Raw genomic sequence first — 22,949 nt, 5'->3', positions numbered from 1 at the left:
TCTTCATCTTCACCCGCACCATCACCTTCATAATCACCATCACCTTCATTTTCATCTTTGCCTGCACCATCACCTTCATCTTCATCTTTGCCTGCACCTTAATCTTCACCTGCACCATCACCTTCATCTTCATAATCACCATCACCTTCATTTTCATCTTCACTTTCGCCATCACCATCACCTTCATCTTTGCCCTCACCATCATCTTCATCTTCATCTTCACCCGCACCATCACCTTCAGAATCACCATCACCTTCATTTTCATCTTTGCCTGCACCATCTCCTTCATTTTCATCTTTGCCTGCACCTTCATCTTCACCTGCACCATCACCTTCATCTTCATAATCACCATCACCTTCATTTTCATCTTGACTTTCGCCATCACCTTCATTTTCATCTTTGCCTTCACCATCATCTTCATCTTCACCCGCACCATCACCTTAATAATCACCATCACCTTCCTTTTCATCTTTGCCTGCACCTTCATCTTCACCTGCACCATCACCTTCATCTTCACCTGCACCATCACCTTCATCTTCATAATCACCATCACCTTCATTTTCATCTTCACTTTCGCCATCACCTTCATTTTCATCTTTGCCTTCACCATCATCTTCATCTTCATCTTCACCCGCACCATCACCTTCATAATCACCACCACCTTCATTTTCATCTTCACCTGCACCATCACCTTCATCTTCATAATCACCATCACCTTCCTTTTCATCTTCACTTTCGCCATCACCATCACCTTCATCTTTGCCTGCACCTTCATCTTCACCTGCACCATCACCTTCATCTTCATAATCACCATCACCTTCCTTTTCATCTTCACTTTCACCATCACCTTCATTTTCATCTTTGCCTTCGCCATCATCTTCATCTTCATCTTTGCCTGCACCTTCATCTTCACCCGCACCATCACCTTCATAATCACCATCACCTTCATTTTCATCTTTGCCTGCACCATCACCTTCATCTTCATCTTTGCCTGCACCTTCATCTTCACTTGCACCATCACCTTCATCTTCATAATCACCATCACCTTCCTTTTCATCTTCACTTTCGCCATCACCTTCATCTTCATCTTCACTTTCGCCATCACCTTCATTATTCCCTTCACCATCACCTTCATCTTCGCCTGCACCTTCATCTTTACCTGCACCATCACCTTCACATTCACCATCACTTTTACCTTCACTTTCACTTTCATCTTTACCTTCACCATCACCTGCGCCATCACCTTCACATTCACCATCACTTTTACCTTCACTTTCACTTTCACTTTCATCTTTACCTTCACCATCACCTGCGCCATCACCTTCACCTTCACCATCACTTTTACCTTCACTTTCACTTTCACTTTCATCTTTACCTTCACCATCACCTGCGCCATCACCTTCACATTCACCATCACTTTTACCTTCACTTTCACTTTCACTTTCATCTTTACCTTCACCATCACCTGCGCCATCACCTTCACATTCACCATCACTTTTACCTTCACTTTCACTTTCACTTTCATCTTTACCTTCACCATCACCTGCGCCATCACCTTCACATTCACCATCACTTTTACCTTCATTTTCACTTTCACTTTCACCTTCATCTTTACCTTCACCATCACCTGTGCCATCACCTTCACATTCACCATCACCTTTACTTTCATCTTCACTTTCACCTTCATCTTTACCTTCACAATCACCATCGCCTTCATCTTTGCCTGCACCTTCATCTTCACATTCACCATCACCTTCATCTTTGCCTGAATCATCACCTTCACCCTCAACTTCATCTTCATAATCACCTTCACTTTCAACTTCATAATCACCTTCACCATCATCTTCATCTTTGCCCTCACCTTCATCTTCATTTTCACCTTCACCATCACCTTCATCTTGACCTTCATCTTTGCCTGAATCACCACCTTCACCCTCAACCTCATCTTCATAATCACCTTCACTTTCAACTTCATAATCACCTTCACCATCATCTTCATCTTTGCCCTCACCTTCATCTTCATTTTCGCCTTCACCATCACCTTCATCTTGACCTTCACCTTCAACTTCATAATCACCTTCACCATCATCTTCATCTTTACCTTCACCTTCATCTTCATTTTCACCTTCACCATCACCTTCATCTTCACTTTAATGGAGGTTAATGTGTGTCTTTATTACAAAAACATTTTTTTGACACTGAATTTATGAAACTAAATTTTTTTTGGCGTTTGAACTTTGTGAACTACTTTTTTTTACATCAAATTATGCGGACAATTTCATTGAAACAATTCTGGGTATAAAAATGCAGTGTTTTCAAATTCAGTGCTGAAAAAATCAGTGTATAAAAATTCGGTGTAAAAAATTAGTCTATAAAAATTCAGTGTAAAAAAAACAATTCAGTCTATAAAAATTCAGTGCAAAAAAAACCAGTCTATAAAAATCCACTGTATAAAAAAATCTGTGTTAAAAAAATCAGTGTAAAAAAAAATCAGTCTATAAAAATCCAATGTATAAAAATTCAGTGTGAATACCTTCAGTGTAAAAAAAATGTGTGTATAAAAATTCAGTCTAAAAAAAAATTCAGTCTATAAAAATTCAGTGTAATTCTTACACTGAATTTTAATACATTACATTTTCTTAACATTTATTTTTTTTACACTACATTTTTTACAATTAATTTTTCAAACTGAATCTTATACAATGACTTTTTTTACACAAATTGTTTTACACTGAATTTTCATACACTGATTTTTTATGCACTGATTTTTTTACACTGCATTTTCTTCACATTTTTTACACTGAATTTTTATACAGTGAATTCCTTACACTGAATTTTAATACGTTACATTTTCTTGACATTGATTTTTTTTTACACTACATTTTTTACAATTAATTTTTCAAACTGAATCTTGTACAATGACTTTTTTTACACAAATTGTTTTACACTGAATTTTCATACACTGATTTTTTATGCACTGATTTTTTTACACTGCATTTTCTTCACATTTTTTACACTGAATTTTTATACAGTGAATTCCTTACACTGAATTTTTATACATTACATTTTCTTGACATTGATTTTTTTTTACACAGCATTTTTTACAATTAATTTTTCAAACTGAATCTTATACAATGACATTTTTTACACAAATTATTTTACACTGAATTTTCATTTTTACAATTAATTTTTCAAACTGAATCTTATACACTGAATTTTTTTTACACAAATTGTTTTACACTGAATTTTTTATGCACTGATTTTTTTACACTGAATTTTTTTTCTATTTTTTTTTCACACTGACTTTTTATACACTACATTTTTTTTACACTGAATTTTTATACAGTGAATTCCTTACACTGAATTTTAATACATTACATTTTCTTTACATTTTTTTTTTTTACTCTACATTTTTTACAATTAATTTTTCAAACTGAATCTTATACAATGACTTTTTTTACACAAATTGTTTTACACTGAATTTTCATACACTGATTTTTTATGCACTGATTTTTTTACACTGCATTTTCTTCACATTTTTTTACACTGAATTTTTATACAGTGAATTCCTTACACTGAATTTTAATACATTACATTTTCTTGACATTGATTTTTTTTTACACTACATTTTTTACAATTAATTTTTCAAACTGAATCTTGTACAATGACTTTTTTTACACAAATTGTTTTACACTGAATTTTCATACACTGATTTTTTATGCACTGATTTTTTTACACTGCATTTTCTTCACATTTTTTACACTGAATTTTTATACAGTGAATTCCTTACACTGAATTTTAATACATTACATTTTCTTGACATTGATTTTTTTTTACACTACATTTTTTACAATTAATTTTTCAAACTGAATCTTATACAATGACTTTTTTTACACAAATTATTTTACACTGAATTTTCATACACTGATTTTTTATGCACTGATTTTTTTACACTGAATTTTCTTCACATTTTTTTTACACTGAATTTTTATACAGTGAATTTCTTACACTAAATTTTAATACATTCCATTTTCTTGACATTGATTTTTTTTTACACTACATTTTTTACAATTAATTTTTCAAACTGAATCATATACACTGAATTTTTTTTACACAAATTGTTTTACACTGAATTTTCATACACTGATTTTTTATGCACTGATTTTTTTACACTGAATTTTCTTCACATTTTTTTTACACTGAATTTTTATACAGTGAATTCCTTACACTGAATTTTAATACATTACATTTTCTTTACCTTGGTTTTTTTTTTACACTACATTTTTTACAATTAATTTTTCAAACTGAATTTTTTCACACTGAATGTTCACACACTGAATTTTTATACACTGATTTCTTTACAGTGAATTTAAAAACACAAAAAAAATTTACACTGGTTTCTTTTTAGTAAATTTAAAAACACTACATTTTTTACGCTGAATTTTTATACACAAAATGTTCTTTACATTGCATTTTTTATACAGCAAATTGTCATACATTACATTTTCTTTACGCCAATTTTTGTACACTGAATTTGTATACACATATTTTTTTACACTGAATGTTATACACTGAATTTTTGTACAAAAATTATTTTACACTGAATTTTCATACACTGAATTTTTTATGCACTGATTTTTTTACACTGAATTTAAAAACACTAATTTTTTTTACACTGAGTTTTTATACACTACATTTTTTTTACACTGAATTTTTATACAGTGAATTCCTTACCCTGAATTTTAATACATTTATTTACATTTATTACATTTTCTTTACATTGATTTTTTTACACTACATTTTTTACAATTAATTTTTCAAACTGAATCATATACACTGAATTTTTTTTACACAAATTGTTTTACACTGAATTTTCATACACTGAATTTTTTAATACACTAGATTTTTTTTACACAGAATTTTAAAAACACTGAATTTGTTTTAATGAAATTGTCAGCATAATTTGATGTAAAAAATATATATATATATTTAAAAAAAAAAATCAGATACATATATTCAGTGTAAAAAAAAAAAAAGCTTTTGACATTAACCTCCATAACTTTCACCTTCACTTTCACTTTCATCTTCACGCCGCACAGGAAGTCATGTAACTTTTCTCCGGCAGTGGCCCTCAACTTCCAGACCCCCAAGAAGGAGATGCACATCAACCAGGGCCGCTTCTTACCCAACGGGGCGTGCGGGTACATCCTCAAAGAGGACTTCCTGAGGGACCCGTCCTCCGACTTTGACCCCAGCGTGCTCTCCAGGGGGCCGTGGCTGAGACCCAAGATGCTGAATGTCATGGTGACGCTGGCGCCTTTTTTAATAGTCACTTTTAGCACACTAATGACATCAACACAAGAGAAAAGATCACTTATTCTCTTACAATAGAAGGAAAACAAATTTCTCCATCACATAAATATGATCCTTTTTGTAGTCTTACTGCAACTTACTAAAAAACTCTCCGTCTTGATGGCACTTTTTTTTTTGTCAGGTAAAAAAAAAAAAAAAGTCCTGTATATGACCGTGCTGTGTGTATTATGGGATGCATCGCAGGTGATCTCAGCTCAGCAGCTACCGAAACTCAACGAGGAGAAGCAGAAGTCCATCGTGGACCCCCTGGTGAGAGTGGAGGTCTACGGCGTGCCGGCGGACAACGCCAGCAAGCAGACGCACTACATCGAGAACAACGGTGAGCGCCGTGCACACACACACACACACACACACACTCTCTTGTGTTTCTTACCTTCTTGGGACCTCCGATAAAGGCCTACCTCTTTAGGACCAGCCTTTCTAGATATATAAAGAAGTGTATTTACAACATTAATAATATATACATACTATGCAAATATAAAAAAGCTTGTTGTGAAAAATTTGTTGGAATGTCACAAGAAAAAGGTCACAATTTCACAAGAAAAACTTAGAATGTTGGCAGTATTATAATAAAAGTCGTCATTTTACTCAACGCAAGTCAACATTTTACAAGAAAAACTGAACATTTGTGCAATATTATGATAAAAGTTGGAATTGTACTCAATAACAGTTGCAATTTTACAAGAAGAGCTTAAAATGTGGGCAATTTTATGAAAAGAGTCGCAATTTTACTCAACAAAAGTCACAACTTTATGAGAAAACTTTAAAATGTTGGCAATATTATATAATAATCGGAATTTTGCTTGGCAAAAGTCTTAATTTTTCCTAAAAAAATGTCACTATTTTAGGACCACCCTTTCTAGATGTATAAAGAAGTGTATTTTCAACATTAATAATATATTAATACGATGCAAATATAAAAAAGTTTGTTGTGAAAAATGAGAAAAAGAAAAGAAAAGGGTCACAATTTCACAAGAAAAACTTAGAATGTTGGCAGTATTATAATAAAAGTCGTCATTTTACTCAACGCAAGTCAACATTTTACAAGAAAAACTGAACATTTGTGCAATATTATGATAAAAGTTGGAATTGTACTCAATAACAGTTGCAATTTTACAAGAAGAGCTTAAAATGTGGGCAATTTTATGAAAAGAGTCGCAATTTTACTCAACAAAAGTCACAACTTTATGAGAAAACTTTAAAATGTTGGCAATATTATATAATAATCGGAATTTTGCTTGGCAAAAGTCTTAATTTTTCCTAAAAAAATGTCACTATTTTAGGACCACCCTTTCTAGATGTATAAAGAAGTGTATTTTCAACATTAATAATATATTAATACGATGCAAATATAAAAAAGTTTGTTGTGAAAAATGAGAAAAAGAAAAGAAAAGGGTCACAATTTCACAAGAAAAACTTAGAATGTTGGCAGTATTATAATAAAAGTCGTCATTTTACTCAACGCAAGTCAACATTTTACAAGAAAAACTGAACATTTGTGCAATATTATGATAAAAGTTGGAATTGTACTCAATAACAGTTGCAATTTTACAAGAAGAGCTTAAAATGTGGGCAATTTTATGAAAAGAGTCGCAATTTTACTCAACAAAAGTCACAACTTTATGAGAAAACTTTAAAATGTTGGCAATATTATATAATAATCGGAATTTTGCTTGGCAAAAGTCTTAATTTTTCCTAAAAAAATGTCACTATTTTAGGACCACCCTTTCTAGATGTATAAAGAAGTGTATTTTCAACATTAATAATATATTAATACGATGCAAATATAAAAAAGTTTGTTGTGAAAAATGAGAAAAAGAAAAGAAAAGGGTCACAATTTCACAAGAAAAACTTAGAATGTTGGCAGTATTATAATAAAAGTCGTCATTTTACTCAACGCAAGTCAACATTTTACAAGAAAAACGGAACATTTGTGCAATATTATGATAAAAGTTGGAATTTTACTCAATAACAGTCGCAATTTTACAAGAAAAGCTTAAAATTTGGGCAATTTTATGAAAAGAGTCGCAATTTTACTCGACAAAAGTCACAATTTTATGAGAAAACTTTACAATTTTGGCATTATTATAAAAATAATCGGAATTTTGCTGGGCAAAAGTCAAATTTTTCCTCAAAAAATGTCACTATTTTAGGACCACCCTTTCTAGATATATAAAGAAGTGTATTTACAACATTAATAATATATTAATACGATGCAAATATAAAAAAGTTTCTTGTGAAAAATGAGAAAAAGAAAAGGGTCAGAATTTCACAAGAAAAACTTAGATTGTTGGCAGTATTATAATAAAAGTCGTCATTTTACTCAACGCAAGTCAACATTTTACAAGAAAAACGGAACATTTGCGCAATATTATGATAAAAGTTGGAATTTTACTCAATAGCAGTCGCAATTTTACAAGAAAAGCTTCAAATGTGGGCAATTTTAATAAAAGAGTCGGAATTTTACTCGACAAAAGTCACAATTTTATGAGAAAACTTAAAAATGTTGGCAATATTATAATAATATCGGAATTTTGCTGGGCGAAAGTCAAATTTTTCCTTAAAAAATGTCACTATTTTAGGACCAGCCTTTCTAGATATATAAAGAAGTGTATTTACAACATTAATAATATATACATACTATGCAAATATAAAAAAAAGTTTGTTGTGAAAAATGAGAAAAAGAAAAGAAAAGGGTCACAATTTCACAAGAAAAACTTGTTGGCAGTATTATAATAAAAGTCGTCATTTTACTCAACGCAAGTCAACATTTTACAAGAAAAACGGAACATTTGTGCAATATTATGATAAAAGTTGGAATTTTACTCAACAACATTCTCAATTTTACAAGAAAAGCTTAAAATGTGGGCAATTTTATGAAAAAAGTCGCAATTTTACTCGACAAAAGTCACAATTTTATGAGAAAACTTTACAATGTTGGCAATATTATAATAATAATCGGAATTTTGCTTGGCAAAAGTCCTAATTTAACTCAAAAAATGTCACTATTTTACGACAACAACCAAAAAATTGGCAATATTGTGATAAAAGTCCGAATTTTATACGACAAATGTCCCCATTTTGCATTAAAAAGTAATAATTTTACAATAAAAAGTTATTATTGCAATATTACAGAAACAGAAAGAAAATGAGAAATTGTTCCCAATTTTATAAGAAAAAAGTCGACACATTGTGAGAAAAAGACTGCTTTTAGTTTATTTATTTATTTTTTGTAATTGTTCTTTAATCATCATTATTTACTTCAACTTATTACAGTATGTCTCTATATACATATTTATTTCATTGTTTTTAATCATTTTGGCCAAAGGGGGCGCATTTCAATTTCTGACACACACTTGTTATTTCATATGTTGACCAGAGAGGGGGAGCACTTTTAAAAGCGACACACGGTCAATTTGAAAAATCCCTCCTTTTTGGGACCACCCTCATTTTGATAGATGTCACCAGCAGGGGGTGCAAATGAGACATTCTCTATTAGATGCAATGTTATTGGGACCATGATTTATGTCATCACTTGTTCACACCTCCTCATATGGAATTTCACAAGAAAAAGGTCACAATTTCACAAGAAAAACTTAGAATGTTGGCAGTATTATAATAAAAGTCGTCATTTTACTCAACGCAAGTCAACATTTTACAAGAAAAACGGAACATTTGTGCAATATTATGACAAAAGTTGGAATTGTACTCAATAACAGTCGCAATTTTACAAGAAAAGCTTCAAATTTGGGCAATTTTATGAAAAGAGTCGCAATTTTACTCGACAAATGTCACAATTTTATGAGAAAACTTTACAATTTTGGCAATATTATAAAAATAATCAGAATTTTGCTGGGCAAAAGTCAAATTTTTCCTCAAAAAATGTCACTATTTTAGGACCACCCTTTCTAGATATATAAAGAAGTGTATTTACAACATTAATAATATATACATACTATGCAAATATAAAAAAGCTTGGTGTGAAAAATTATAAAAAGAAAAGAAAAAGGTCACAATTTCAGAAGAAAAATTTAGAATGTTGGCAGTATTATAATAAAAGTCGTCATTTTACTCAACGCAAGTCAATATTTTACAAGAAAAACGGAACATTTGTGCAATATTATGATAAAAGTTGGAATTTTACTCAACAACATTCTCAATTTTACAAGAAAAGCTTAAAATGTGGGCAATTTTATGAAAAAAGTCGCAATTTTACTCGACAAAAGTCACAATTTTAGGAGAAAACTTTACCATTTTGGCAATATTATAATAATAATCGGAATTTTGCTGGGCAAAAGTCAAATTTTTCCTCAAAAAATGTCACTATTTTAGGACCAGCCTTTCTAGATGTATAAAGAAGTGTATTTACAACATTAATAATATATACATACTATGCAAATATAAAAAAAAGTTTGTTGTGAAAAATGAGAAAAAGAAAAGAAAAAGGTCACAACTTCACAAGAAAAACTTAGAATGTTGGCAGTATTATAATAAAAGTCGTCATTTTACTCAACGCAAGTCAACATTTTACAAGAAAAACGGAACATTTGTGCAATATTATGATAAAAGTTGGAATTTTACTCAATAACAGTCGCAATTTTACAAGAAAAGCTTCAAATTTGGGCAATTTTATGAAAAGAGTCGCAATTTTACTCGACAAAAGTCACAATTTTATGAGAAAACTTTACAATTTTGGCAATATTATAAAAATAATCGGAATTTTGCTGGGCGAAAGTCAAATTTTTCCTTAAAAAATGTCACTATTTTAGGACCACCCTTTCTAGATATATAAAGAAGTGTATTTACAACATTAATAATATATACATACTATGCAAATATAAAAAAGTTTGTTGTGAAAAATGAGAAAAAGAAAAGAAAAAACTCCCAACGTCACAAGAAAAACTTAGAATGTTGGCAGTATTGTAATAAAAGTCGTCATTTTACTCAACGCAAGTCAACATTTTACAAGAAAAACTGAACATTTTTGCAATATTATGATAAAAGTTTGAATTTTACTCAACAACATTCTCAATTTTACAAGAAAAGCTTAAAATGTGGGCAATTTTATGAAAAAAGTCGCAATTTTACTCGACAAAAGTCACAATTTTAGGAGAAAACTTTACCATTTTGGCAATATTATAATAATAATCGGAATTTTGCTGGGCAAAAGTCAAATTTTTCCTCAAAAAATTTCACTATTTTAGAACCACCCTTTCCAGATATATAAAGAAGTGTATTTACAACATTAATAATATATACATACTATGCAAATAAAAAAAAAGTTTGTTGTGAAAAATGAGAAAAATTAAAGAAAAAGCTCCAAACGCCACAAGAAAATTTAGAATGTTGGCAGTATTATAATAAAAGTTGTCATTTTACTCAACGCAAGTCAGCATTTTACAAGAAAAACTGAACATTTGTGCAATATTATGATAAAAGTTGGAATTTTACTCAATAACAGTCGCAATTTTACAAGGAAAGCTTCAAATGTGGGCAATTTTAATAAAAGAGTCGCAATTTTACGCGACAAAAGTCACAATTTTATGAGAAAACCTTAAAATTTTGGCAATATTATAATAATAATTGGAATTTTGCTTGGCAAAAGTCACAATTTTCCTCAAAAAATGTCACTATTTTATGAACACCCTTTCTAGATATATAAAGAAGTGTATTAACAACATTAATAATATATACATACTATGCAAATATAAAAAAGCTTGGTGTGAAAAATTATAAAAAGAAAAGAAAAAGGTCACAACTTCACAAGAAAAACTTAGATTGTTGGCAGTATTATAATAAAAGTCGTCATTTTACTCAACGCAAGTCAACATTTTACAAGAAAAACTGAACATTTGTGCAATATTATGATAAAAGTTGGAATTTTACTCAATAACAGTCGCAATTTTACAAGAAAAGCTTCAAATGTGGGCAATTTTAATAAAAGAGTCGCAATTTTACGCGACAAAAGTCACAATTTTATGAGAAAACCTTAAAATTTTGGCAATATTATAATAATAATTGGAATTTTGCTTGGCAAAAGTCACAATTTTCCTCAAAAAATGTCACTATTTTATGAACACCCTTTCTAGATATATAAAGAAGTGTATTTACAACATTAATAATATATACATACTATGCAAATATAAAAAAGCTTGGTGTGAAAAATTATAAAAAGAAAAGAAAAAGGTCACAACTTCACAAGAAAAACATAGAATGTTGGCAGTATTATAATAAAAGTCGTCATTTTACTCAACGCAAGTCAACATTTTACAAGAAAAACTGAACATTTGTGCAATATTATGATAAAAGTTGGAATTTTACTCAACAACATTCGCAATTTTACAAGAAAATCTTAAAATGTGGGCAATTTTATGAAAAAAGTCGCAATTTTACTCGACAAAAGTCACAATTTTAGGAGAAAACTTTACCATTTTGGCAATATTATAATAATAATCGGAATTTTGCTTGACAAAAGTCACAATTTTACTCAAAAAAATGTCACTATTTTACGACAACAACCAAAAAATTGGCAATATTGTGATAAAAGTCCGAATTTTATACGACAAATGTCACCATTTTGCTTTAAAAAGTAATAATTTTACAATAAAAAGTTATAATTTTACAATAAAAAGTCATAATTTTACGAGAAAATATTGCAATATTACAGAAACAGAAAGAAAATGAGAAATTGTTCCCAATTTTATAAGAAAAAAGTCGACACATTGTGAGAAAAAGACTGCTTTTAGTTTATTTATTTATTTATTTTTTTGTAATTGTTTTTTAATCTTCATTATTTACTTCAACTTATTACAGTATGTCTCTATATACATATTTATTTCATTGTTTTTAATCATTTTGGCCAAAGGGGGCGCATTTCAAATTCTGACACACACTTGTTATTTCATATGTTGACCAGAGGGGGAGCACTTTTAAAAGCGACACACGGTCAATTTGAAAAATCCCTCCTTTTTGGGACCACCCTCATTTTGATAGATGTCACCACCAGGGGGTGCAAATGAGACATTCTCTATTAGATGCAATGTTATTGGGACCATGATTTATGTCATCACTTGTTCACACCTCCTCATATGGAAGATACTTTTCCTTCTTCATGTCTCAAGAAGGGTAGAAATACAAGAACACACACACACACACACACACCGGTGTCATAGGTCAATCATGATCTGACCCCGGGGTGCAGGGTTCAACCCCGTGTGGAACGAGCGGTTCGAGTTCAGCGTCCTGGTTCCTGATCTGGCCCTGGTGAGGTTCGTGGTGGAGGACCACGACACCACGTCACAGAACGATCTGGTGGGACATTACTGCCTCCCACTCACAAGTCTGCAGAACGGTAAAGAAGACCCTCAATGATCATTTTAAACTGTTTTTTTTTTTTTTTTTAATTACTTTATTCCTCTTTTAAACGCCACAGATTTAAATTGATCTCAATTCTTCATTTTGAATTTTAATTGATCTCAATTCCTTTTAAATTACAACGGATCTCAATCACTATTTTTGAATGACAGCTGACGTAATAATTAATTGATCTCATTAATGAATTTGAAATACAGTTAATTTTTAATTTCAATAAATTTTCATTACAATTGATGTCAATAATTAATTTAATTGTCAATTAGTAATCAATTTTAATGTCCAATTGATCTCAGTAAAAGGGAATTGCAATTGATATTGATAATTAATTTAAATTTCAATAAAAGTGAATTACAATTGATATAAATAATTAATTTAAATTGCAATTTATCTCAATGATGAATTGAAATGGCAATGAATTTCAATTATTATTTTAAAATTACAACTGATTAAATGAAGATTTTCGATTTTCAATTGATCGTCCATATAATGACTTTAAGATACCGTTAAGTCCAATAATTTGTTTTAAATTACTATTGATTTAATTTCAATTGACCTCGATAATAAATGTAAATTACAATTGATCTCAATAACAAATTTAAATTAAATTGATATAAGTAATTAATTTAAATTGCAAATTTATCTCAACAATGAATTGAAATCGCAATGAATTTTAATAATTATTTTAAAATTGCAACTGATTTAATGAAGATTTTTGTTTTTCAATTGATCATCCATATAATGAATTTAAGATACAGTTAAGTCCAACAATGCGTTTTAAATTACAATTGATTTAATAGTTAATTTTTTATTTCAATTGACCTCATTAATAGATGTAAATTACAATCGATCTCAATAATAAATTTAAATTAAATTGATATAAGTAATTAATTTAAATTGCAAATTTATCTCAACAATGAATTGAAATTGCAATGAATTGTAATAATTATTTTAAAATTGCTAATGATTTAATGAAGATTTTTGATTTTCAATTGATCATGCATATAATGAATTTAAGATACTGTTAAGTCCAATAATTCGTTTTAAATTACAATTGATTTAATAGTTAATTTTTCATTTCAATTAACCTCGATAATAAATGTAAATTACAATTGATCTCAATAACAAATTTAAATTAAATTGATATAAGTAATTAATTTAAATTGCAATTTATCTCAACAATGAATTGAAATTGCAATGAATTTTAATAATTATTTTAAAATTGCAACTGATTTAATGAAGATTTTTGCTTTTCAATTGATCATCCATATAATGAATTTAAGATATTGATTTAATAGTTCATTTTTAATTTCGATTGACCTCAATAATAAATGTAAATTACAATCGATCTCAATAACAAATTTAAATTAAATTGATTTCAATAATAAATTGAAATTACAATCATGTTCAATAATTAATTTTATTACAATTGATCTCAGTAATAAATTGAAATTACAATCCAGGTCAATAATTTATTTTATAACAATCAGTCTCAATTTCAATTGATCTCAATAATGAATTTAAATTACAATCGAGTCCAATAATTATTTTTAAATGACAACAGATTTAATAGTTAATTTTCAATTTCAATTGATCTCAATAATAAATTCAAATTACAATTAAGTGCAATAATGAATTTTATCACAGTCAATCTCAATAATAAATTGAAATTTCAATGTATCTCAATAATTTATTTTACATCACAATTAATCTCTTTGAATTAATTAAAATAATAATTGATCTTAAAAATTCATTTTACATTTTTGAGACATGTTTCATCAAGCCTCCATTGAGAAAATATTATTGATCATTTCTCCAGGTTATCGCCACGTTCCGCTTCTCAACAAGAACGGTGACGTCATCGCCGCGTCCGGGCTCTTCGTGCACGTCATGCTCTTGGACGCCGAGTCGTGAAAAAAAGGTGCAAGTGAACACGTTTGTCACTTGTGTTACGAAACAATGGCTGTTGCCATGCAAACGATAACGAAACCAAAATGAACAAACGAGGAGTTGTTGTGTGGGCTGGAAAGGAAGACGACGAAGAAATGATTTAATTTATGCTGACTTTTTAATAACTTTTTATTATTTCAACTGGCCATGAAAGCAAATATTAAATATCAGAAGAACAACACAAAGAACAACATTTTTTTTTCATTATATTCTGTCATTCATAATTATTCATAATAACTTTATTTTAACGCACAATTTGACCGTCTCAAATAAAAACATGCCAACAAGTGCGTTTTGAGTGCTTATTTGATGAAATATTAGGTCACTACATGAGTGGGAGTGCTCCAATGCTGAAGTTGAACTGAAATACTGACAGAAAGTAGTATGAATGTAAGAATAGTTTGAATTTCCAGGAAAATCGGGAAATTGGTTTGGAACTTGGGAAAGTGTTAGTTGGACGAGTGGAATGTGTTGAAGGTGGAATGGTGTGAATAGCTTGAAAAATGTGGGAATTGTGGAAGTTTGAAAAACGGATAAATCATTTTGAATGGGAAAATGTCCCTGAAAACTGGAAATTCTTGGAAATGCGGGAATTTTTTTTAAACTGTTGAAGGAGGGCTGAATATTTTGGAGTTGGAACGGTTTGAATCAGATTTAAAAAAATGTGGGAGTTGTGGAACTTTGAAAAATGTCCCATTCTTTTCAATGGGAATTTCATGGAAATTTGGGGATCTCGGGAAAAGCGGGAATTTTTTGGAAAATTGGAAAAGACTTGAACGTTCTGAATGAGTCGAAATGGTTGGTGTTGGAATTTTTCAAATTGGTCGAGAAATTTTGAAGTAGTGACATTTTTAATTGAGAAGTGGTAATAAAGAATTCCAGGAATTTCGGGAAAACCGGGAATTTTTCCAGTTCAAAAAACAACTTTGCTTTTTGTCCTGATTAAGAAGAATGTTTTGACGGTGGAACGATTCAAGTGGGTTGAAAAATGTGGAAGGAGTCGTCACCAGAAAAAAGGGTGGAAATAGGGCTTTGGAAAACCAGGAATTCTGGAAAATCCTGGAATTTTTTTGAACTTGAAAAAACAATAGTTTGAATTTCCAGGATGGGTGCAATATGTTGAAGGTGGAATGGTTTGAACAGGTTGAAAAATGTGGAAATGGTGGAAGTTTGAAAAATGTCAAAATCATTTTGAATGGGAAAAATGTCCCTGAAAACTGGAAATGATTGGAAATCCGGGAATTTTTTTTTTAAATCGTTGAACGAGGGCACACAATTTTGAACAGTCTGAACATTTTGGAGTAGGAACGGTTTGAATCCGATAAAAAAATGTGGGAGTTGTGGACTTTGAAAAATGTCCCATTCTTTTCAATGGGAATTTCATGGAAATTTGGGAATCTCGGGAAAAGCGGGACTTTTTTGGAAAATTGGAAAAGACTTGAACGTTCTGAATGAGTCGAAATGGTTGGTGTTGGAATTTTTCAAATCGGTCAAGAAATGTTGAAGTAGTGACATTTTTAATTGAGAAATGGTATTAAGGAATTTCGGGAAAACCGGGAATTTTTCCAGTTCAAAAAGAACTTTTTTTTATGTCCTGATTAAGAGGAATGTTTTGACGGTGGAACGATTCAAGTGGGTTGAAAAATGTGGAAGGAGTCGTCACCAGAAAAAAGGGTGGAAATAGGGCTTTGGAAAACCAGGAATTCAGGAAAATCCTGGAATTATTTTGAACTTGAAAAAACAATAGTTTGAATTTCCAGGATGGGTGCAATATGTTGAAGGTGGAATGGTTTGAACCGGTTGAAAAATGTGGAAATGGTGGAAGTTTGAAAAATGGCCAAATCATTTTAAATGGGAAAAATGTCCCTGAAAACTGGAAATGATTGGAAATCCGGGAATTTTTTTTTTAAATCGTTGAACGAGGGCACACAATTTTGAACAGTCTGAACATTTTGGAGTAGGAACGGTTTGAATACGATAAAAAAATGTGGGAGTTGTGGACTTTGAAAAATGTCCCATTCTTTTCAATGGGAATTTCATGGAAATTTGGGGATCTCGGGAAAAGCGGGAATTTTTGGGAAAATTGGAAAAGACTTGAACGTTCTGAATGAGTCGAAATGGTTGGTGTTGGAATTTTTCAAATTGGTCGAGAAATTTTGAAGTAGTGACATTTTTATTTGAGAAATGGTAATAAAGAATTCCAGGAATTTCGGGAAAACCGGGAATTTTTCTAGTTCAAAAAACAACTTTGTTTTTTGTCCTGATTAAGAAGAATGTTTTGACGGTTTGAAGTGGGTTGAAAAATGTGGAAGGAGTCGTCGCCAGAAAAAAGGGTGGAAATAGGGCTTTGGAAAACCAGGAATTCAGGAAAATCCTGGAATTTTTTTGAACTTGAAAAAAACAATAATTTGAATTTCCAGGATGGGTGCAATATGTTGAAGGTGGAATGGTTTGAACCGGTTGAAAAATGTGGAAATGGTGGAAGTTTGAAAAATGGCCAAATCATTTTCAATGGGAAAAATGTCCTTGAAAACTGGAAATTATTGGAAATCCGGGATTTTTTTTTAAATCGTTGAACGAGGGCACACAATTTTGAACAGTCTGAACATTTTGGAGTAGGAACGGTTTGAATCGGATAAAAAAATAAATGTGGGAGTTGTGGACTTTGAAAAATGTCCCATTCTTTTCAATGGGAATTTCATGGAAATTTGGGAATCTCGGGAAAAGCGGGACTTTTTTGGAAAATTGGGAAAGACTTGAACGTTCTGAATGAGTCGAAATGGTTGGTGTTGGAATTTTTCAAATCGGTCAAGAAATGTTGAAGGAGTGACATTTTTAATTGAGAAATGGTATTAAGGAATTTCGGGAAAACCGGGAATTTTTCCAGTTCAAAAAACAACTTTGTTTTTTGTCCTGATTAAGAAGAATGTTTTGACGGTGGAACGATTCAAGTGGGTTGAAAAATGTGGAAGGAGTCGTCACCAGAAAAAAGGGTGGAAATAGGGCTTTGGAAAACCAGGAATTCAGGAAAATCCTGGAATTATTTTGAACTTGAAAAAACTATAGTTTGAATTTCCAGGATGGGTGCAATATGTTGAAGGTGGAATGGTTTGAACCGGTTGAAAAATGTGGAAATGGTGGAAGTTTGGAAAAATGGCCAAATCATTTTGAATGGGAAAAATGTCTCTGAAAACTGGAAATTATTGGAAATCCGGGATTTTTTTTTTAAATCGTTGAACGAGGGCCCACAATTTTGAACAGTCTGAACATTTTGGAGTAGGAACAGTTTGAATCCGATAAAAAAAAATGTGGGAGTTGTGGACTTTGAAAAATGTCCCATTCTTTTCAATAGGAATTTCATGGAAATTTGGGAAGTTCGGGAAAAGCGGGAATTTTTTGGAAAATGTTTAAAAGATTTCCTGAATGAGTCGAAATGGTTGGTGTTGGATTTTTTTTCGAATCGGTCGAGAAATGTTGAAGTAGTGACATTTTTAATTGACAAATGGTATTAAGGAATTTCGGGAAAACGGGAATTTTTCCAGTTCAAAAAACAACTTTGTTTTTTGTCCTGATTAAGAGGAATGTTTTGACGGTGAAGTGGGTTGAAAAATGTGGAAGGAGTAGTCACCAGAAAAAAGGGTGGAAATTGGGCTTTGGAAAAACAGGAATTCTGGAAAATCCTGGAATTTTTTTGAACTTGAAAAAACAATAGTTTGAATTTCCAGGATGGGTGCAATATGTTGAAGGTAGAATGGTTTGAACCGGTTGAAAAATGTGGAAATGGTGGAAGTTTGAAAAATGGCCAAATCATTTTGAATGGGAAAAATGTCTCTGAAAACTGGAAATTATTGGAAATCCGGGATTTTTTTTTTAAATCGTTGAACGAGGGCACACAATTTTGAACAGTCTGAACATTTTGGAGTAGGAACGGTTTGAATCCAATAAAAAAATGTGGGAGTTGTGGACTTTGAAAAATGTCCCATTATTTTCAACGGGAATTTCATGGAAATTTGGGAATCTCTGGAAAAGCGGGACTTTTTTGGAAAATTGGAAAAGACTTGAACGTTCTGAATGAGTCAAAATGGTTGGTGTTGGAATTTTTCAAATCGGTCAAAAAATGTTGAAGTAGTGACATTTTTAATTGAGAAATGGTATTAAGGAATTTCGGGAAAACCGGGGAATTTTTCCTGTTCAAAAAAGAACTTTGTTTTATTTCCTGATTAAGAGGAATGTTTTGACGATGGAACGGTTGAAGTGGGTTGAAAAATGTGGAAGGAGTTGTCGCCACAAAAAAGGGTGGAAATAGGGCTTTGGGAAACCAGGAATTCTGGAAAATCCTGGATTTTTTTTTAACTTGGAAAAACAATAGTTTGAATTTCCAGTATGAGTCGAATATGTTGAAGGTGGAATGGTTTGAACCGGTTGAAAAATGTGGAAATGGTGGAAGTTTGAAAAATGGCCAAATCATTTTGAATGGGAAAAATGTCCCTGAAAACGGGAAATTCTTGGAAATCCGGGGATTTTTAAAAAATTGTTAAAGTACAGCACACAATTTTGAACAGGCTGAATATTTTGTAGTTGGAACGGTTTGAATCAGATAAAAAAATGTGGGAGTTGTGGAACTTTGAAAAATGTCCCATTCTTTTCAATGGGAATTTCATGGAAATTTGTGAATTTCGGGAAAAGCGGGAATTTTTCCAGTTAAAAAAACAAATTTGTTTTGTGTCCTGATTAAGAGGAATGTTTTGACGATGGAACGGTTGAAGTGGGTTGAAAAATGTGGAAGGAGTTGTCGCCAGAAAAAAGGGTGGAAACTGGGCTTTGGAAAACCAGAAATTCTGGAAGATCTTGGATTTTTTTTCTAACTTGGAAAAACAATAGTTTGAATTTCCAGTATAAGTCGAATATGTTGAAGGTGGAATGGTTTGAACCGGTTGAAAAATGTGGAAATGGTGGAAGTTTGAAAAATGGCGAAATCATTTTGAATGGGGAAAATGTCCCTGAAAACTGGAAATTCTTGGAAATCCGGGCATTTTTTAAAAAATTGTTAAAGGACAGCACACAATTTTGAACAGGCTAAATATTTTAGAGTTGGAACGGTTTGAATCAGATAAAAAAAAATTGGGAGTTGTGGAACTTTGAAAAATGTCCCATTCTTTTCAATGGGAATTTCATGGAAATTTGGGAATTTCGGGAAAAGCGGGACTTTTTTGGAAAATGTTTAAAAGACTTCCTGAATGAGTCGAAATCGTTGGTGTTGGATTGTTTTCCAATCGGTCGAGAAATGTTGAAGTAGTGACATTTTTATTTGAGAAATGGTATTAAGGAATACCTGGAATTTTGGGAAAACGGGAATTTTTCCAGTTCAAAAAACCACTTTGTTTTTTGTCCTGATTAAGAGGAATGTTTTGACGGTGAAGTGAGTTGAAAAATGTGGAAGGAGTAGTCGCCAGAAAAAAGGGTGGAAATAGGGCTTTGGAAAACCAGGAATTCTGGAAAATCCTGGAATTTTTTTTGAACTTGTAAAAACAATAGTTTGAATTTCCAGGATGAGTGGAATATGTTGAAGATGGTATGATTTGAACCGGTTGAAAAATTTGAAAATGGTGGAAGTTTGAAAAATGGCCAAATCATTTTGAATGGGGAAAATGTCCCTGAAAACTGGAAATTCTTGGAAATCCGGGAAACAAAATTTTTAATTGTTGAAGGAGGGCACACAATTTTGAACAGTCTGAACATTTTGGAGTAGGAACGGTTTGAATCGGATAAAAAAATGTGGGAGTTGTGGAACTTTGAAAAATGTCCCATTGATTTCAATGGGAATTTGATGGAAATTTGGGAATTTTGGGGAAAGTGGGAATTTTTTAGAAAATGTTAAAAGACTTGAACGTTCTTAATGACTTGAAATGGTTGGTGTTGGAATTTTTCAAATCGGTCGAGAAATGTTGAAGTAGTAACATTTGAGAAATAGTATTAAGGTATTCCTGGAATTTCAGGAATTCTGGAAAATCCTGGAATTTTTTTGAACTTGGAAAAAGGGTAGTTTAAATTTCCAGGATGAGTGGAATATGTTGATGGTGGAATGGTTTGAACTGGTTGAAAAGTTTTGAAAATGGTGGAAGTTTGAAAAATGGCCAATTCATCTTGAATGGGAAAAATGTCCCTGAAAACTGGAAATTATTGGAAACCCGGGATTTTTTTTTTAATTGTTGAAGGAGGGCACACAATTTTGAACAGTCTGAACATTTTGGAGAAGGAACGGTTTGAATCGGATAAAAAAATGTGGGAGTTGTGGAACTTTGGGAAAAGTGGGAATTTTTTAGAAAATGTTAAAAGACTTGAACGTTCTTAATGACTTGAAATGGTTGGTGTTGGAATTTTTCAAATCGGTCGAGAAATGTTGAAGTAGTAACATTTTTAAGTGAGAAATAGTATTAAGGTATTCCTGGAATTTCGGGGAAAACCGGGAATTTTTCCAGTTCAAAAAACAAATTTGTTTTTTGTCCTGATTAATGTGGAAGGAGTAGTCGCCAGAAAAAAGGGTGGAAATAGGGCTTTGGAAAACCAGGAATTCTGGAAAATCCTGGAATTTTTTTTAACTTGGAAAAAGGGTAGCTAAAATGTTCAGGATGAGTGGAATATGTTGAAGGTGGAATGGTTTGAACGGGTTGAAAAGTTTGAAAATGGTGGATGTTTGAAAAATGGCCAATTCATTTTGAATGGGGAAAATGTCCCTGAAAACTGGAAATTCTTGGAAATCCGGGAATTTTTTTTTTTAATTGTTGAAGGAGGGCCCACAATTTTGAACAGTCTGAACATTTTGGAGTAGGAACGGTTTGAATCGGATAAAAAAAATGTGGGAGTTCTGGAACTTTGAAAAATGTCACATTGATTTTGATGGGAATTTGATGGAAATTTGGGAATTTCGGGAAAAGCGGGAATTTTTTTAGAAAATGTTAAAAGACTTGAACGTTCTTAATGACGTGAAATGGTTGGTGTTGGAATTTTTCAAATCGGTCGAGAAATGTTGAAGTAGTAAATATTTTTAAGTGAGAAATAGTATTAAGGTATTCCTGGAATTTCGGGAAAACCGGGAATTTTTCCAGTTAATCAGGAATTTTCCCGAATTCCTGATTAATAGGAACGTTTTGATGGTGGAACGATTGAAGTGGGTTGAAAAATGTGGAAGGAGTAGTCGCCAGAAAAAAGGCTGGAAATTGGGCTTTGGAAAACCAGGAATTCTGGAAAATCCTGGAATTTTTTTGAACTTGGAAAAAGAGTAGTTAAAATTTCCAGGATGAGTGGAATATGTTGAAGGTGGAATGGTTTGAACTGGTTGGAAATGGTGGACGTTTGAAAAATGGCCAATTCATTTTGAATGGGGAAAATGTCCCGGAAAAACCTGGAATTCTGGGAAATTTGGGAAATTTTCCCGAACAGTTTGAAGTTGGAAGGGTTTGAATCGGGTGAAAAATGTGGAAGGTAGAGTGCGCCAAAATCTGGAGAAGAAGAAGAAGAAGAAGAAAAAGAAAAAGAAGAAGAAGAAGAAGGAAGAAAAGCATATGTGTGGAGCAATCCCACAATAAATAATTATGGTGAGGAGGAATCACAGCAAAGTCCTCAGAAAAGTCCCGCCTTCTTCTTCAGCTCCTTCTGGCGCCACGCGGCCAGACGCCGGAAGTCCAGTCGCTCGGTTCCGAGCAGCCGCTGGAAGTCTGCGTCCGACAGATGGTCCTGAGGTCACCACACAGGACACACGTCACTCGCACGCCCCCTGCTGGGCCGTCCGCGTCATTACAGCGGGAGAGAACCATACGCACCTCTCTGTGGGAAGGATCCACGCCCTCCGGGAGCTCGGAGGCGGGCTTGTGGATGAGGAGCTCGGGGTCCACGCAGTTCCTGGGACCGGTGGGACCGGTGGGGTCGGCGGCGGGCGGGGACCTACTTCCTAGATGGTCCCGGAAGGCTGCGGGGGGGCTAATGGGTCCCCCTAGAACAGGGCCAGAGTCCAATTGGGTCTCATTGAAGTTCTGTAAGAACCAGAATGCTTATTTACACTTATCTTCAGGGTTAACAACAAAATAAAAGATTTGTCTGTTCCAGGGTCAAACTGAGACGCTTTATTAGCTTCCCTGGCAAATTTCCACATCCTTAGTAGTGATGTCATCATCCAATGTTGATATCGAGTATCAGTGCGATATCAGCAAAAAAAAATACAAGTTTGGGATGATATCAAATTTCCACATCCTTAATAG

At 32.3% G+C, this 22,949-nt stretch overlaps 2 protein-coding genes across 2 annotated transcripts in view; one reads left to right on the top strand and one right to left on the bottom strand.

Moving 5' to 3' along the window:
- Positions 1–15,321, top strand: part of plcd1a (phospholipase C, delta 1a) — a 62,061-nt gene extending 46,740 nt beyond the window's left edge. The window contains exons 12-15 of the mRNA XM_061964898.2: positions 5,126–5,304; positions 5,557–5,692; positions 12,575–12,724; positions 14,564–15,321. Of these exons, the coding sequence (XP_061820882.1) occupies positions 5,126–5,304; positions 5,557–5,692; positions 12,575–12,724; positions 14,564–14,658 (560 nt within the window). The 3' untranslated portion in view covers positions 14,659–15,321. The remainder of the gene's footprint in view (positions 1–5,125; positions 5,305–5,556; positions 5,693–12,574; positions 12,725–14,563) is intronic.
- Positions 15,322–22,215: 6,894 nt separating this feature from the next.
- vill (villin-like) overlaps positions 22,216–22,949 on the bottom strand; it is a 59,461-nt gene continuing 58,727 nt past the window's right edge. The window contains exons 19-20 of the mRNA XM_061964695.1: positions 22,515–22,724; positions 22,216–22,428 (exon numbers count right to left, since the gene is read on the bottom strand). Coding sequence (XP_061820679.1) covers positions 22,315–22,428; positions 22,515–22,724 — 324 coding nt within the window. The 3' untranslated portion in view covers positions 22,216–22,314. The remainder of the gene's footprint in view (positions 22,429–22,514; positions 22,725–22,949) is intronic.

Source organism: Nerophis lumbriciformis, linkage group LG07, assembly GCF_033978685.3.
Source record: "Nerophis lumbriciformis linkage group LG07, RoL_Nlum_v2.1, whole genome shotgun sequence".
Taxonomy (NCBI): domain Eukaryota; kingdom Metazoa; phylum Chordata; class Actinopteri; order Syngnathiformes; family Syngnathidae; genus Nerophis; species Nerophis lumbriciformis.
This window is presented reverse-complemented; position numbering and strand designations above follow the sequence as displayed.